This window comes from Leucopleurus acutus (assembly GCF_964270905.1).
Source record: "Leucopleurus acutus genome assembly, chromosome: X".
NCBI lineage: Eukaryota > Metazoa > Chordata > Mammalia > Artiodactyla > Delphinidae > Leucopleurus > Leucopleurus acutus.
Genome location: NC_139148.1, coordinates 16,391,844 through 16,406,424, shown reverse-complemented (window position 1 = coordinate 16,406,424; position 14,581 = coordinate 16,391,844). Strand labels below are relative to the sequence as shown.

At 38.3% G+C, this 14,581-nt stretch overlaps 1 protein-coding gene across 4 annotated transcripts in view; it reads left to right on the top strand.

Moving 5' to 3' along the window:
* The window catches only part of RPS6KA3 (ribosomal protein S6 kinase A3), a 109,571-nt gene that overhangs the window by 25,954 nt on the left and 69,036 nt on the right, over positions 1-14,581 (top strand). For 3 of the 4 annotated variants that reach the window (XM_082864201.1, XM_082864203.1, XM_082864202.1), the window contains one exon: positions 4,233-4,289. In XM_082864201.1, the coding sequence (XP_082720327.1) occupies positions 4,233-4,289 (57 nt within the window). Of the gene's footprint in view, positions 1-4,232; positions 4,290-4,316; positions 5,127-14,581 lie in introns of those variants that run through there. The other variant, XM_082864205.1, reaches the window with a different exon arrangement.

Here is a 14,581-nt window from a genome sequence, read left to right as displayed (position 1 = left end):
AAATAAATTTTCTTGTTTAATTGGTATTATTCCTTGAACTTTTGGAACTATAAGTATTACAATATTGAGTCAGACTGGTGGTCCATGTAACCTAATCTCTAGTGAAGTCGAGAGTCCTTTTTCAAAAGTGAAAATTCTTAGCTGCATAGGTAACTTTATACTCATTTCTATTAGATAGCATTTGAATCCTTGTTTTGGCAAAGTGATACAAAAGGTTTGTTGAAATAAAGGTGCTTTCTTGGGTCGGTTTTGGTAAAGCTTCACTGGTATGTAGGATAACATTAGCTTTTATATTTTCCTGCTTTAAAAATTAAATTGTTCAAAATTTTAAATCTTTGGTAAACTCAGAAAGGAAGTAGTTGTTTTTGCAAAAAGTAGAGCATAAAATACCTTTAGATGTTTCACTTAATTTTTTTCTTAGATTGTTTTGTTAGTATATCGCTATTAATTAGCTGGGTGAAAAGTTCAGAAAAGAAAATACGTTGTACAATTTATGGATTACATGAAGCTGAAAATAGTGAAGTAGCTGATTGGCAGATTTGGAATCTAATCTGTAGAGGTTGTAGCAATGAATCAGAACTGGAAAAAGATGAATCAAAAATTTAAAGTAAGGCTTTATTCATGAGACTAAGTACGGAATAGAGGATAGAAGGCTTAGTTGCAGTGTAAGTGAAGAAAACAAGGAAGTAACAGACAGAAAACAGGGAAAAAAATATGACCGAGCAATGTGTTGTGGACCTTCCAAAAATAATGCATATGTGAACTGCATTAATATAAGTTTATTATGTAGGGCAAGGGAGGTGATATGCCCTTTACTTTACTCTGCATTGGTCATATCAAGGTTGCAATGTTAATTGCACACAATTCTCTTTACTACCCTTTCAGATGAATTGGATGCATGCTCAGAGAAGAAAGTGGTCTCATCTTCTAAAAGGAGTGTTTGAAGGACCTCGAGTTATCTAGGAAAGAACAGACTTGGGGTAGTTTATAGTCATAGCTGTAGATTTACTTCTGTGACTTTGTAGATAGAGTACAGGCAAGTTAGTCATCATGTATTAGTAATCCTCTTAAAGGAAATTTGCATTTGAGGAAAGTTACTGTATGAAGAAGAGCATTATCGAGCAGCCAGTGCTTTTTCTGAGTTAGTATAGTAAGCTGCCTGGTGAGATACTTCTTTCTTGTCCTGATAGTGTTCAAATATAGGTGAGAATGGGATAGAAAGAACTTAAGCATATGATATGAGTATATTTGGAACAGAAAACTTTCAGGATCCCTTACCAATTCTAAACTTTTTCTGATTCTAAGATCAAAAGGTCTTTATGCAGTATTATTTTATCCTCATGAAGCTACCTTACCTTAATAATAGTAATTTGCGTTGGTACAGCTTCTTACAGTTTATAATGTATTTTCTTATGAGTTATCTCAGTTTTGAGCTTAACAGCAACCCTTTGAGTAGACAGGGCAGGTATCCCCATTTTGAACAGATCAAGTAATAGGTTAGGAGAAAGTCTGAATTGCCCCAAATCATAAAGCTTTTAAGTGGCAGACCTAGGACTCTACCCCTGGTCTACCAATTCTGATTTTAGTGCTGTTTCTACCACACCACAAAGTAAGTTATAAGCTGTGATTGTTACTTTGCATTGAAAATTACAAGGAGCAGATGATTCTCAAATTATATTCCCATGGAAAATATAAATGTAGCTCAAGTTAAACCAAGGGTTCTAAAAGCCAAATAATGGGGAGCCATTGAGTAGATCTGTGTCAGTCGGAAGAGAACACTGTGTATAATTAATGAGAAAATCTACTTTGGGCTACTAGATTAATGATGATACCATTTACTAAGAGCAAATGCAGGAGAAGTAGCAGATTGGTGGGCCACAGAGGGAGTGATTGAATTTTGGCTATAATTAAAATAGCTAACTTTGATTGTTTACTATGTGACAGGTCTTATGTCATTATCTCATTTAGTCTTCACAACTCTCTGAAGACTTTTCAATCTCCACTTTCCATATGAAGAAAGTAGAGCTTAGATAGTTTAAATAACTTGTTCAAGGCTTCATAATTAGTGTAAGAGCAGAAATTTGAATCTAGGTGTCTGACTCCAAAACCAATGTTCTTAAGAGCTAGTTTAAGGTTTGTCTGGAATGTTTGGATAAAAATCATCAGTGTTCAGTTGAATAAATGGTTGTGGCTTTTAAGAGGATGTATCCTGGAGTTATTTGAGTCCTTACCAAAGAAGTGGGCAATACATAGCCTCTGAAAGTGTCTTTGGAAAATAAAGATTTTATACCTGCCTCCCCCTTTTCTGCATTTTGGCACCATTTCTGTGCTTTGTAATATTGTGTGGGCATTCCCTAACCTAGGAACATACTCTGAGTGTTTGAAAATGAAAGTTACCCTTTTTAAGGGTCAGTAGACCTGTGAGGTCCTGTAAGATGGATCTTTAGGATAGGGGCATGTTTCATTAACCTTTCATCTCCAGCTTGGTGCCTAGAACATAGCATGAATGAAATGAAATGGATGGATGAATGGTTGGGTGAATAAATAGAGATAGGGAGAGTAGAGAGAGGAGTTCAAGTTCAGAGCAGCTGTCTCATGTGCGATGTGGGGTAATGGGTGGGCTACCTTTTATTTCCCAGTTGATGATTCTCCAAAGATGGTTAGCTTAGATCCTTGTACATTTGTTGAATTAACAAGTGGTCAGGGGCATTTACTCCTTTTCCCAGTGAGGGAACTAGAGAAGACATTACGTATACCTGACTTTTGGTTTTGTTTTGTTTTTAATTACACAAATAATACATATTCATCATAGACATTGTAGACACATTAGAAAATCCAAATAAGCAAAACAAACAATTTAAATTGTCTAAAATTCTACCACTCAGAGATAGCCACTGTTAACATTTTGGTGTATATCCTTCCAGAGTTTTTCCCATACAAATATATACATTAAAACATGTATATATTTATTTAAAATGGGATCATTACAATTCATATTGTTTTGTAAACTGCTTTTTTCACTTATTACATGTGACTGTCTTTCCATGTCAGTAAATTTACATCTTTATCATCATTTTTAGTGACTGCATAGTATTCCATTATATGGATGTACCATGATATATTTAACTAGTTCTCTATTGTTAGGAATTTAGGTTTACAATTTGGAGTTCTTTTTGGAAAAAGTTATGGTGAGCATTCTTATATGTACATCTTTGCACACTTGTCTTTTTTTTTTTTAAAGTTGAAATGATGGGACATTTCAAAGTTTTATGTGTCTCTTTTTGTTTTTTAAATACAGACTTAGATTGCCTTCTTGAAGGGTTGTGCTGATTTACACTTTCTCCAGCAGTATATCCAGAGTGCTCTTTTCCCCATATCCGTATTAGCACTGGGTATTATTTTTTCTGTAAATCGTTAGCAATTTGAAAGGCAAAGGTATCTTTTGGTTAAATGCATTTCTTTGATTAGTATTAAGGCTGAACTCTTTTTTTCCCTTATTGCTCATTTCTGTTGAGGTTCATTGTTTTTTCTTACAGGTTTGTAAAATGAAGTGCTTTATGTATTGAGGATACCAACCCTTTGTCATATGTTGCTTTTATTTTTTTGTAATCAATTTGTCTTTATCTTTTTAATGTCCGGCAGAAGACGTTTTAAACTTTTATGGATTCAAATGTCATTTTTTTTTCCTTTATGATTTCTGCCTCCTTACCTCATAAGTAGCACTCACCTATATTTTCTTCTAATACTTGTATAATTTTACTTTTTGACATTTAAACGTTTAATCCATCTGGAACCTCTTTGATGTAGAGACCTAGCTTAATTTTCCCCCAAATAATTAATCATTTGCCCTGATTTTCAATGGAGTTGGAATTTAGAATGTGTTTTGACACAGAATGTATTGTAAACAATGTTTGGTGAGGTTTAAATAAGACCACTGTAGTGCATTTAACTATTAAACTCAAGAGCTTACCTGGAAAGGTAACCATCATTTATTATATCATTTCCATGGAAAAAATATTTTTATAGTTTTAAATAATCAATTTACACATTAACTTTTGAAGCACAACCTGTTGCAAATTGGCAACTGCATACTTAAATGGTGGTTCTGTACTTCATTAGAACCCTTTAGGGGTGAAAATATTCCTATACGGTTTTGTTTTACCTGTCTTCATTTGACTTAAACTGATGTGAGATCTGTTTTGGTAACTTTCTACTTGCTATACTTTTCACAGAATGGACAGCAAATTATGGATGAACCTATGGGAGAGGAGGAGATTAATCCACAAACTGTAAGTAAAATATTGTATCATAAGGGATACAGATAAATCAGATACCATAAAATTTAAGTATTCTTATTTTTAAACTGAACAAAGTAATGATTTTACAGTGTTAGAAACTTGTTGATGCTTTCACATTAATTTTACCAAAATACATTCTTGAATGTGCCAGTGACATTTTTAAAAACTGTTTGATGAGACTGATTTTAAGAGAAGGACAAGACAAACTACTTTACATTGTTGAAGGTTTTTCATTTAAAAAAAAAACTTAAAAAAAAAAGCAAACTAACCATAGATTTATTAGTGAAATAAGTATAAAGGTCATTATTTTTTGGAGATACTTAATGTTGAAAATGATTGTTCACCATTTCCTCATCTTGTGTTTTTGGTTCAGTCCTGAATCCCCAGCACCTAGACCAGTGCCTGGCACGTAATAGACACTCATTAAATATTAAATAAATGAATTAATAAATTGTCTCCTCTTGCAAGAAAACCATTGTTAGCAGCTCAGTTATTATCATCATTTTCTTCTGTATATAAGACAATTATTATTGATATTTACAAAATATATATACTCTGCCACTTGCTTTTTTCACTTAATATGTCTTGAACATCTTTTTATGCCAATACATGTAGATCTGCCTTATTTTAAATGGTTTCATAGTATTCTGTTTTGTGCATGTCCTGTACTTAATGTAATTTTCCCCCATTTATTTTTGTGAACTTGTATTTCAGTAGGACATAGTCTTAGAAAAGGATGTGCTGGAACAAAGGATATGAACATTTAAATCTCAATAAGCATTGCCAGATTGCCCTCCAAGCCAAAAAGTTGTAAAAACTTCACTATATGTGAGTGTTTGTTTGACCATACCCTATTCAACACTAGATATTATCAGAAATTATTTTTAATTTGAGCCACACTAAATAAATCATACTTTCTCTTTTCAGTTTGCATCTCATTTGATTATTAGTGAAGTGTCCATGCATTATTGGCCTTTGTATTTGCCCAATTTTCTTTTGGGTTACTTACTGTCTCATTATGGTCTATATGATCTCTGTATATATTCTGGATGTTAACTCCATGTCTATAATATATCTTGCAAATGTTTTCCCCCTACTTTTTTTTAACAGTGATTATGTCGTCTTTCACTGTATGTGTACAGAAGTTTTCATTTTTAAATGGTCAGTTCTGGCTTCTGGGTTTCATGTTTTAGTTAGAAAATCCTTCCCTGAATCAAGTTTATAAAAATATCCTCTCACATTTTCATCTACCACTTTTATGGTTTTGTTTTTTGCATTTAGATTTGTGGTCTACTTGGAATTTTAGTACCTGTTACGATGCAGAAATATAACTTTTCTTTCCAAATGGGTTGTCCTAATCTCTACTTACTGAATAAATAAAACCCATTCATTCCCACTCATTTGAGATCCCTCTTTTACCAGATGTAAATTAGCCATATACCCCTAGTATTAGTTTCCTAGGACTGCCCTAATGAAGTACCACAAGTGGGTGGCTTAAATAACAGAAATTTATTCTCTCAGTTTGTAAGACTAGAAGTTTGAAATCAAGGTGTCGACAGATCCATGTTCTCTCTGAAAGTTCTGGGGGAGGATCCTTCCTTGCCTGTTCCAGCTTCTGTTGTCTGCTGGCAGTCCTTGGCATTCCTTGGCTTGTAGACATCACTCCAATCTCTGCCTCCATTGTCACATGGCATTCTCCCTGTGGGTCTGTGTCCAAATTTCCCTCTTCTTATAAGGACACCAGTCATTGGATTAGGGCCCACCTTATTCCAGTATGGCTTCATCTTAACCTTATCACACCTGCAAAGACCCTATTTTCAAGTAAGATCACATTCACAGGTACCGGGGATTAGAACTTGAACATACCTTTTTGGAGGGCACAGTTCAACCCACAACATCCATGAATGTTTTGACTTTACGTACCTTTTCAATTACTGTACTTTTATTATATGTTTTTTATATGTGGCAAGGCAAGCCTTCCTGTCTTTTTTACCTTTCAAAATTGTAGTCTTATACATCTACTAGATGAACTTTAGAATCAGTTTATCAAACACTCCTGAAAATTTTATTGAGACTTTTATGCAAATAGCATTAAATTTATAAATTAACATGAGGAAAATTATTTTAATAAAAATTGGGTCTTCACTTCCAAGAACATTCATTTATTCTGATATTCTTTTATATCCTTTATCAAAATTTTATGGTTTCTTAATATGGTTTTGTACATTTCTTATTAAGATAATTCATAGACATTTTATAGTTTTTGTTCTATTGTAAGTGGGAATTCTTTTCTGTTGTGTCTTCCATTTAGTTATTGCTAGTATGTAAAAAAAATTAGATGTTTCTATGTGCTTTTTTTTTTTTTTTTTTGTGGTACGCGGGCCTCTCACTGCTGTGGCCTCTCCCGTTGCGGAGCACAGGCTCCTGACGCGCAGGCTCAGCGGCCATGGCTCACGGGCCCAGCTGCTCCGTGGCATGTGGGATCTTCCCAGACCAGGGCACGAACCCGTGTCCCCTGCATCGGCAGGCAGACTCTCAACCACTGTGCCACCAGGGAAGCCCTCTATGTGCTTTTTAACATCAGTTATGAAAGAGTGGGATCATTGTACTCTTCTTCTCAAAACCCTTCATAAGTTTTATGCTTCCTTTAAATAAAGTCCAAACTCTGCATGCAGTGTGACAGACCCTGCGTAATAAAACCTTTGCACACTTCTACCCTCTACTGAAAGTCTAATCAGTCGTATGTTTCCGGTTCTCTTTTACTCCTGAGCCTTCATAGGTGATAGTCCCTCTCCCAGAATTATTTTCCATTACCACTCCCCTCCAATGAAGTCCTGGTCATCCTTTAGGTCCAAGTTTTGCTATCACTTCAACTGAGGTGTCTTCCTGACACAGCTACCACTTTCATTTCCACCTTGAATTGAGTATTTTTCCTTTGTGCTGCCCTAGCAGCCTATGTGTACGCTACATGACAACACCACACTAGATTCCATTGCTTATTTACTTGTCTGTATTTCCTACTAAACTGTGAGCTACATGAGGCAGTGACCATGTCTGACTTACTCCTTGTTTTTACACCCACGTATCGGGCTCCCAGTACCCAGTAGGTATTCCATCAGTGCTTGTTAATTAAAGGAACATGTGAATTAAGTCTTGGCTGTCATGGGGCCCAGTGCCCAAGGCTGCCTTCAGATTTGGTCTAGATTTCTGCATCTCCCAAACCATTTGGGTTATTTTACTTCATTGGTCTATAGTATATGTTTATTAGCATTTAAGCAAATGTAAAAACAATCAGTAAGTATTAATATTGATTTTTTTTGCCATCAGCCACCTTTTTTATTTTTGCAACAATTCCTTTGGAAGGAAAACCTCTAAATTTTTTATTCTCTGAAGTCTAAAATCAAATAATTTTCCATTGTGGTATTCTGCGTACATGGCTCATACTTTGCCTCTGAGTACTCACAGCATTAGCAACATTTACATCTGGAAGTGAACTGCATTCTAGAGGTAGGTTGAAAAGGTGCAGGACTAAGATACTACGTGGGTAAAGTTGTTGAGATCATTCCACATTATAGGAATTGAGTATAAGATGAAAACCTAATATTTCTTTAATGGTATTAAATCCAAAAGATGGTCAAATATGTATTAGCCTTATACTTTTAAATTGTATTTGCCTCTAATGTACAGTTAAAAGTTTTTGTCAATTACTGATCATTTAAATAGTGAAAGTTGAGATGTCACAGTAGTTATTTTATGCATAACAAATTACCCCAAGCTTAGTAGCTTAAAACAACATACATTTATTATCTCACCGGTTCTGTGGGCCAGGAATCTGGGCACGGCTTTCTTTGGTTCAGAGTCTCTCACAGACTACAGTCAAGGAGTTTGCCAGGGCTAGAGTCTCATCTGTACCTTGACTGGAGAAGGATCTGCTTCCAAGCTCACATGTTTGTTGGCCCAGATTCCTGGCCCATAGGAACTGTGAGATGCTAACTGTATGTATGGAGGTCGTCGACTGGTAGGCTTTCTTGTAGGTTGATTGACTCCTTTTCTATGGGCTAGAATGCAGAGTGTGATGATTAGCCAGTTTTGGCCTCAACAAGACTATAGGGCAGATAGAGAATAACAAGAGAGAAGAAACCTGGATCCTTAGTGACCTAAGGATCTAGCGACACCTCTTCACTCTAACCTAGCCTCGTGCCTATGGACTGCTCCAAGAGAGAAAAATAGGCACTTACCTTGCTCGAGACTTTGCATTTTGGGGCCTTTTTGTTAGAGCAGCTTAGTCTGTACTCTGACTACATCTAATCATTCATTAACGAAGTAGTTAATGACACAGAAACACATAAGGGAAACTTGCAGTTTTAAAATGGCAAAATAAAGCTGTTTTTGTCCTCTTGTCCTCTGGGAAATTATCACCGAAAACAACAAGGACAATAAGAAACGGAAACAGGGTCTTTGTAATTAGAACACTTCTGTTATTTGAACCACAATATATAAATATGAAAAGCAGATAAAAGAGTCATAACAAGATGAAGTTATAGGACCTAAGTGCTGGTGAGGAGTATATCATCAAGAAGCAAGCCTTATTCAGGGCCCCAAAGCCCCAGAAGAGCTCAAGAATGAGGTCACTAAGTATTGTGGAAAGTGGAGGTATGGCCCAGGCTGAAAATAGAGATTGGTTGAATGTCGATATAAAAAGCCTTTACTCTAACCCCTCTCCTACCCCTGGAAGGGACAAAGTATTTTATAGAGAAAAATGAACCAGAGAGGCTCCATACATGGGGAACCCCAGGCATAGTAGGAAGTGGGGTGAGACACTGGGCTGGAAACAGGGAGATCAAGGGAAAGCCTACTCCTCAATGGTGTTATGATCCCCTTCCCCTCCCCATTTCACCAACCGAGACCATATCCTCCAGACAGGAGAGTAGAGTCGTCTTTCCTGAAGAAACTGAATGATACCTGATAAAAGACCTTCAGATACTGACATTTGGGAGATCTTCAGTGTAAAGGCTGGCTACTTGACCATTTAACCTACAAGAAAGCCTACCAGTTGACAAGCTCCAGAACATCTGGTCCACTTCTTAGTGCATCACTCTTAAAATGAGTTAAAAGCCAAATATCACCAGACACTTGAGAAAGGATTCCAACATGAAAGAATAAGATCTTGGGGGAAACGGACAATGCAGGAAAAAGGAAAAAGAAAAAATAAATTAATATCCTTTGAGTGCTAAGAGGTGAAATTGATTTCCTAAAACAAGAGTAGAATGCTATTTTTTAAATCTACTTTTATTTATTTATTTATTTTTGGCTGCATTGGGTCTTCATTGATGCGTGCAGGCTTTCTCTAGTTGCGGCAAGCAGGGGCTACTCCTTGTTGCAGTGCACGGGCTTCTCATTGCGATGGCTTCTCTTGTTGTGGAGCACGGGCCCTAGGCATGCAGGCTTCAGTAGTTGTGGCACGTGGGCTCAGCTGTTGTGACTCGCGGGCTCTAGAGCGCAGGCTCAGTAGTTGTGGCGCATGGGCTTAGTTGCTCCGCGGCACATGGGATCTTCCCGGACCAGGGCCCGAACCCGTATCCCCTGAATTGGCAGGCGGATTCTTAACCTCTGTGCCACCAGGGAAGCCGAGTATGCTATTTTTTTAAAAACAGAAAAAGAAGAAACTGTTAGAAATTAAAAATGTGATAGTAATATTTTATATTTTAGTAGAATATTTAGAAGCTAAAATGGAGGAAACTTTCCCCAAAATAGAACAAGACAAATAGAAAGTAGGAGAGAAAAAGAAAGAGAAGCAATTTAACATTTACCTAATAGGAATTCCAGAAAGAGACAGTGGGGAAATGGAGGGGAAGAAATTAGGAAAGAAATACCATAAGATACATGTTTTCCCCCCCAACATCTTAATATCTCTGAAATCAGAATGTTTGTTATAATCAAAGGTGTGACACATTTTAATTGGCAGCACTTTCTCTTTCTTAATGGTACAGTGCTAATCGTGCTCTTCGATTAGGCAGAATACTAAAATGCCAAAAAAAAAAATTTTTTTCCCCCAACATGAGGACCACGAGTCTCCGGATTAAAACAGCCTACTGAAAGCCTGTTAATAATGACCAAAAAAATAAAATAAAATAAAAAGAAGAAGAACCACCCTACTCAAGAAGGATCGTTATTATGAAATATCAAAACACCAGGGATAAAGAGAAGATCCTAAAAGTTTTGCTGTGGGCTGGATGTGTTCCCTCAAAATTTGTATGTTGAAGCCCAAGCTCCAATGTGATGAAGTTTAAAAGTGGGGCCTTTGGGAGGTGGTTGGGTCAGAAGGGCAGAGCCCTCATAAATGGGATTAGTGCCCTTATAAAATGGACCCCAGAGAGCTCCCTCACCCCTTCTGCCCTGTGAAGACACAGCAAGAAGATGGCTATCTACGAACAAGGAAACAGATCCTCGCCAGACACAGAATCTGCTGGCGACTTGGACTTGCACTTCCCAGGCTATAGAATTGTGAGAAATAAATTTCTGTTTGTTGTAAGCAACTCAGTCTATGGTATTCTGTTATAGCAGCCCAAACAGACTAAGACAAGCTTTTAGAAATTTTTTTCATACCATATATAAAGGCCTGGGGGACTTCCCTGGTGGCGCAGTGGTTAAGACTCCGCCTGCCAATGCAGGGCACACAGGTTTGATCCCTGGTCCGGGAAGATACCATATGCCACGGAGCAACTAAGCCCGTGCGCCCCAACTACCGAGCCTGCGCTCTAGAGCCCACGCGCTGCAACTACTGAGCCCTTGTACCACAACTACTGAAGCCCACGTGCCTAGAGCCTATGCTCCGCATCAAGAGAAGCCACCGCAGTGAGAAGCCCGTGCACTGCAACAAAGAGTAGCCCCCACTCACCGCAACTAGAGAGCCCAAGCACAGCAACAAAAACCCAACGCAGCCAAAAATGAAAAATAAAGAAATTTATAAAATAATGGCCTGGGTATAAGAATAATATACGATATTTCAACATTGAAAGTTAAAAGTCAAGGAGCAGTGCCTTTGAAATGCTTAGTGAAAATGATTTTCAATGAAGGTATTTTCAGACATGTACCTATTCTTTGGAAGAAGAATACCTTCTTCTGCCAACAGTAGAAGGTTATTAACTAAAGGAAAGACATGAGATTCAGGCAGCAAAAGACCCAACATGTACAAGCACAGTGAAGAAAGTTCCTTCCCGTTATGATGAATAAAGGATGCTTCAGAAGACTAGTTCATTCAGTAGGCTTAGAGAGTACTCAGTCCAGATTGAAGCAGACAGATGTTTCCAGGAGGGCTGTCTTCAGGGGAAAAAAAGAAGTTATGAATTGTCCAGTAGGTTTGAGTATTGAAAATCCACTTGAGAGGCAAAGTGAGAAGAATTTGAGATAGGTGCAAAGAAAAGAAAGCAAGTTTTAAAACAAAGCAACTATAAATTTAACAAAAATAGAAACGTTGCATACAAGAAATGTAACTAGAGTATATTACTTCAAGCAGTGAACAGTGTTTACATAGTCATAATATTTGTAAAGACTCAATATTGATTTAACCAAAATGTGTGATATGAGTGTCACGTCAGCTGTAATAGGATGTCTAAAGGTAATATCTGAAATTGTTGAGTCAGGAGAAAATAGTATAAGGTTATTAGCTATCATATAAATACCAGAGGGAACAATGAATAGAGCTGAAAGGGTATCGAGAACACTGGGTACTGCTACTTTTTTGTTATACAAGCCTTGCATCATTACTTGACCCTTTAATCTTCACTCAGACCTTCTTGACATATGGAGCTGCCCCTGTGATTTCTCTTGAGCATGTCTCCTGGTTTCTATTTGTGGTAGAGCCATTTCATTCTGTCTGGATTTTTCTCCCTTCTTCACACCTCATGTTTTCCTCTCTTCCCTTTGTTCTTTGCCCTCCGATCTGCCTCCTTCCTATATCCTAGATCTACTTTTCTTTCATCTTCTAGAATTTAATGCTGTTTTCCTTTCTTGTGGCTTTCTGATGGCTCAATCCTTTCTTGTCTTTATGCACCTGAAGTAAAATTTTTATTTCTTCCACTCATGAAGTATACGAAATTTATCTAATTAAATTGATCCATACCAGAATATAACAGGTAGTCATCACCTTCCACCATCTCCCTCCCCAGGAATGGTTGCGTGTTAATTCATATTTATGTACAGTTAGTTGAATTTCTCACCAGTTAACTTGCTCCAGCCAGTGTATTTTGTTTTCTCCCTTCCCTGCTGGAGAGACTTGATTATTTTTATCCGTTATTCCAGTAGGGCTGGGAGAGAGACTGCCTTCATAGCAGAAGGTAGGGTGCTGTATAGCCCCTTAAGCCAAGATACCTTCCTGGACTCCAGAATTTTCTATCCTTTCTCAGCTGGCCAGAGGACTCCATGCTCTGATGATCCATGCAGAGGAAATAGGGAGTCTGGGCTGTTTAGGTCTCCATAATCATCCAAGAATCATTAAAGCAGTTTCTTGCTTAGTGGGGAAATAATTCTCTTAATGGTTCTTACAGTAGCAGGCAAAGGTTCTTCTGAGGCTTGAGAATTAAAGGAGATAAATAAGTACCTAGCACAAAGGAAGAGCCCAGTAAGTGTTAATTTTCCTGTCCTCTTCCTCCCAGATGCTGATCTTGCTCTCTCAGACTATTCACCTAGTTCCTCTTAGGAACTAGGGTGGTATCCAGTAATTTTCTGGCTGACAGTAGGCCTGGCCTCAGACAAAACTGTGAACTGACTTTCTCTTAATTTGGTCCTTTGACCCTTCTGTTCCCCTTATTGTTTATTTCTAATAACCATGCATACATTAATCACTCATAACATTAACTTTGTGAATATTATATTACTACAGTCCTAAACACTATATTTATCAACGCAGTCTTTGTAGCTCTTATATCAGAGTCACATGCATGATTGTTAAGAATTGGAGAAAACATGGGCTTCCCTGGTGGCACAGTGGTTTAGAATCCACCTGCCAATGCAGGGGACACGGGTTCAAGCCCTGGTCCGGGAAGATCCCACATGCCACGGAGCAACTAAGCCCGTGCACCACAACTACTGAGCCTGTGCTCTAGAGCCCGTGAGCCACAACTAGTGAAGCCCACGCGCCTAGAGCCTGAGCTCCGCAACAAGAGAAGCCACCACAATGAGAAGCCCGCGCACCGCAATAAAGAGTAGCCCCTGCTCGCTGCAACTAGAGACAGCTGCACGCAGCAACAAAGACACAGTGCAGCCAAAAAATAAACAATAAATTAATTAATTAAAAAAAAGAATTGGAGAAAGCGTGTTAAAAGTAGTAGTGGTAAAAATGGTTTAAAAAGATAAAATGGAGATGACTGTAGATGACTTTGGATGCCAAGTTAAAGAGCAGCACCCCTGTAAAGGTCACAGGCAGGAGTACACCAGCAGTGCCCCATTCTTTTCAAATCTCCTCATGGGCCTTTAGCGGTAGTTTCTTCCAACTTCTATGCATGCCGTAGCTACTGTTCATATAGTAACCCTAAGGCAGCAGTGATTTGTATGACGGCCTTCACAGTATCCAGGGAATTTCACCAGTTCCCTGTTCTCTGCTGGTTTCCTCCATTTCTTTGAAGGTTCCCTCAAGCTCCCTTAAAACTTGCATTTGAACATCCAAAATGATACTCATAGCTGTGAGTCCAGCATACACTTGCATAACTCTTTCAGTCATCATGGGTTAAACACAAAATAAACTACAGAAAGAGAAGCCCTGGACTTCCCTGGTAGCACACTGGTTAAGAATCCGCCTGCCAATGCAGGGGGCATGGGTTCGATCCCTGGTCTGGGAAGATCCCACATGCCGTGGAGCAGCTAAGCCCGTGCGTCACAACTACTGAGCCTGCGCTCTAGAGCCCGCGTGCTGCAACTACTGAGCCCACGCGCTGCAACTCCTGAAGCCCGCATGCTCTAAGGCCTGTGTGCCACAACTACTGAGCCTGTGTGCTCCAACTACTGAAGCCCGCGCACCTACAGCCTGTGCTCCACAACAAGAGAAGCCACCGCAACGAGAAGCCCGCTCACCACAACGAAGAGTAGCCCCCGCTCGCCACAACTAGAGAAAGCCCGTGTGCAGCAGCAAAGACCCAAGGCAGCCAAAAATAAATAAAATTAATAAATAAATTTTTTTAAAAAAGAGAAACCCTAGAGGAGTAGACAATAGACAGCGAAGAACCCACTCAAAACAGTAAAGTACGGTAGAGTGCTTGCTCGTTGGCAGGGAACATTTGTGGAGTGTT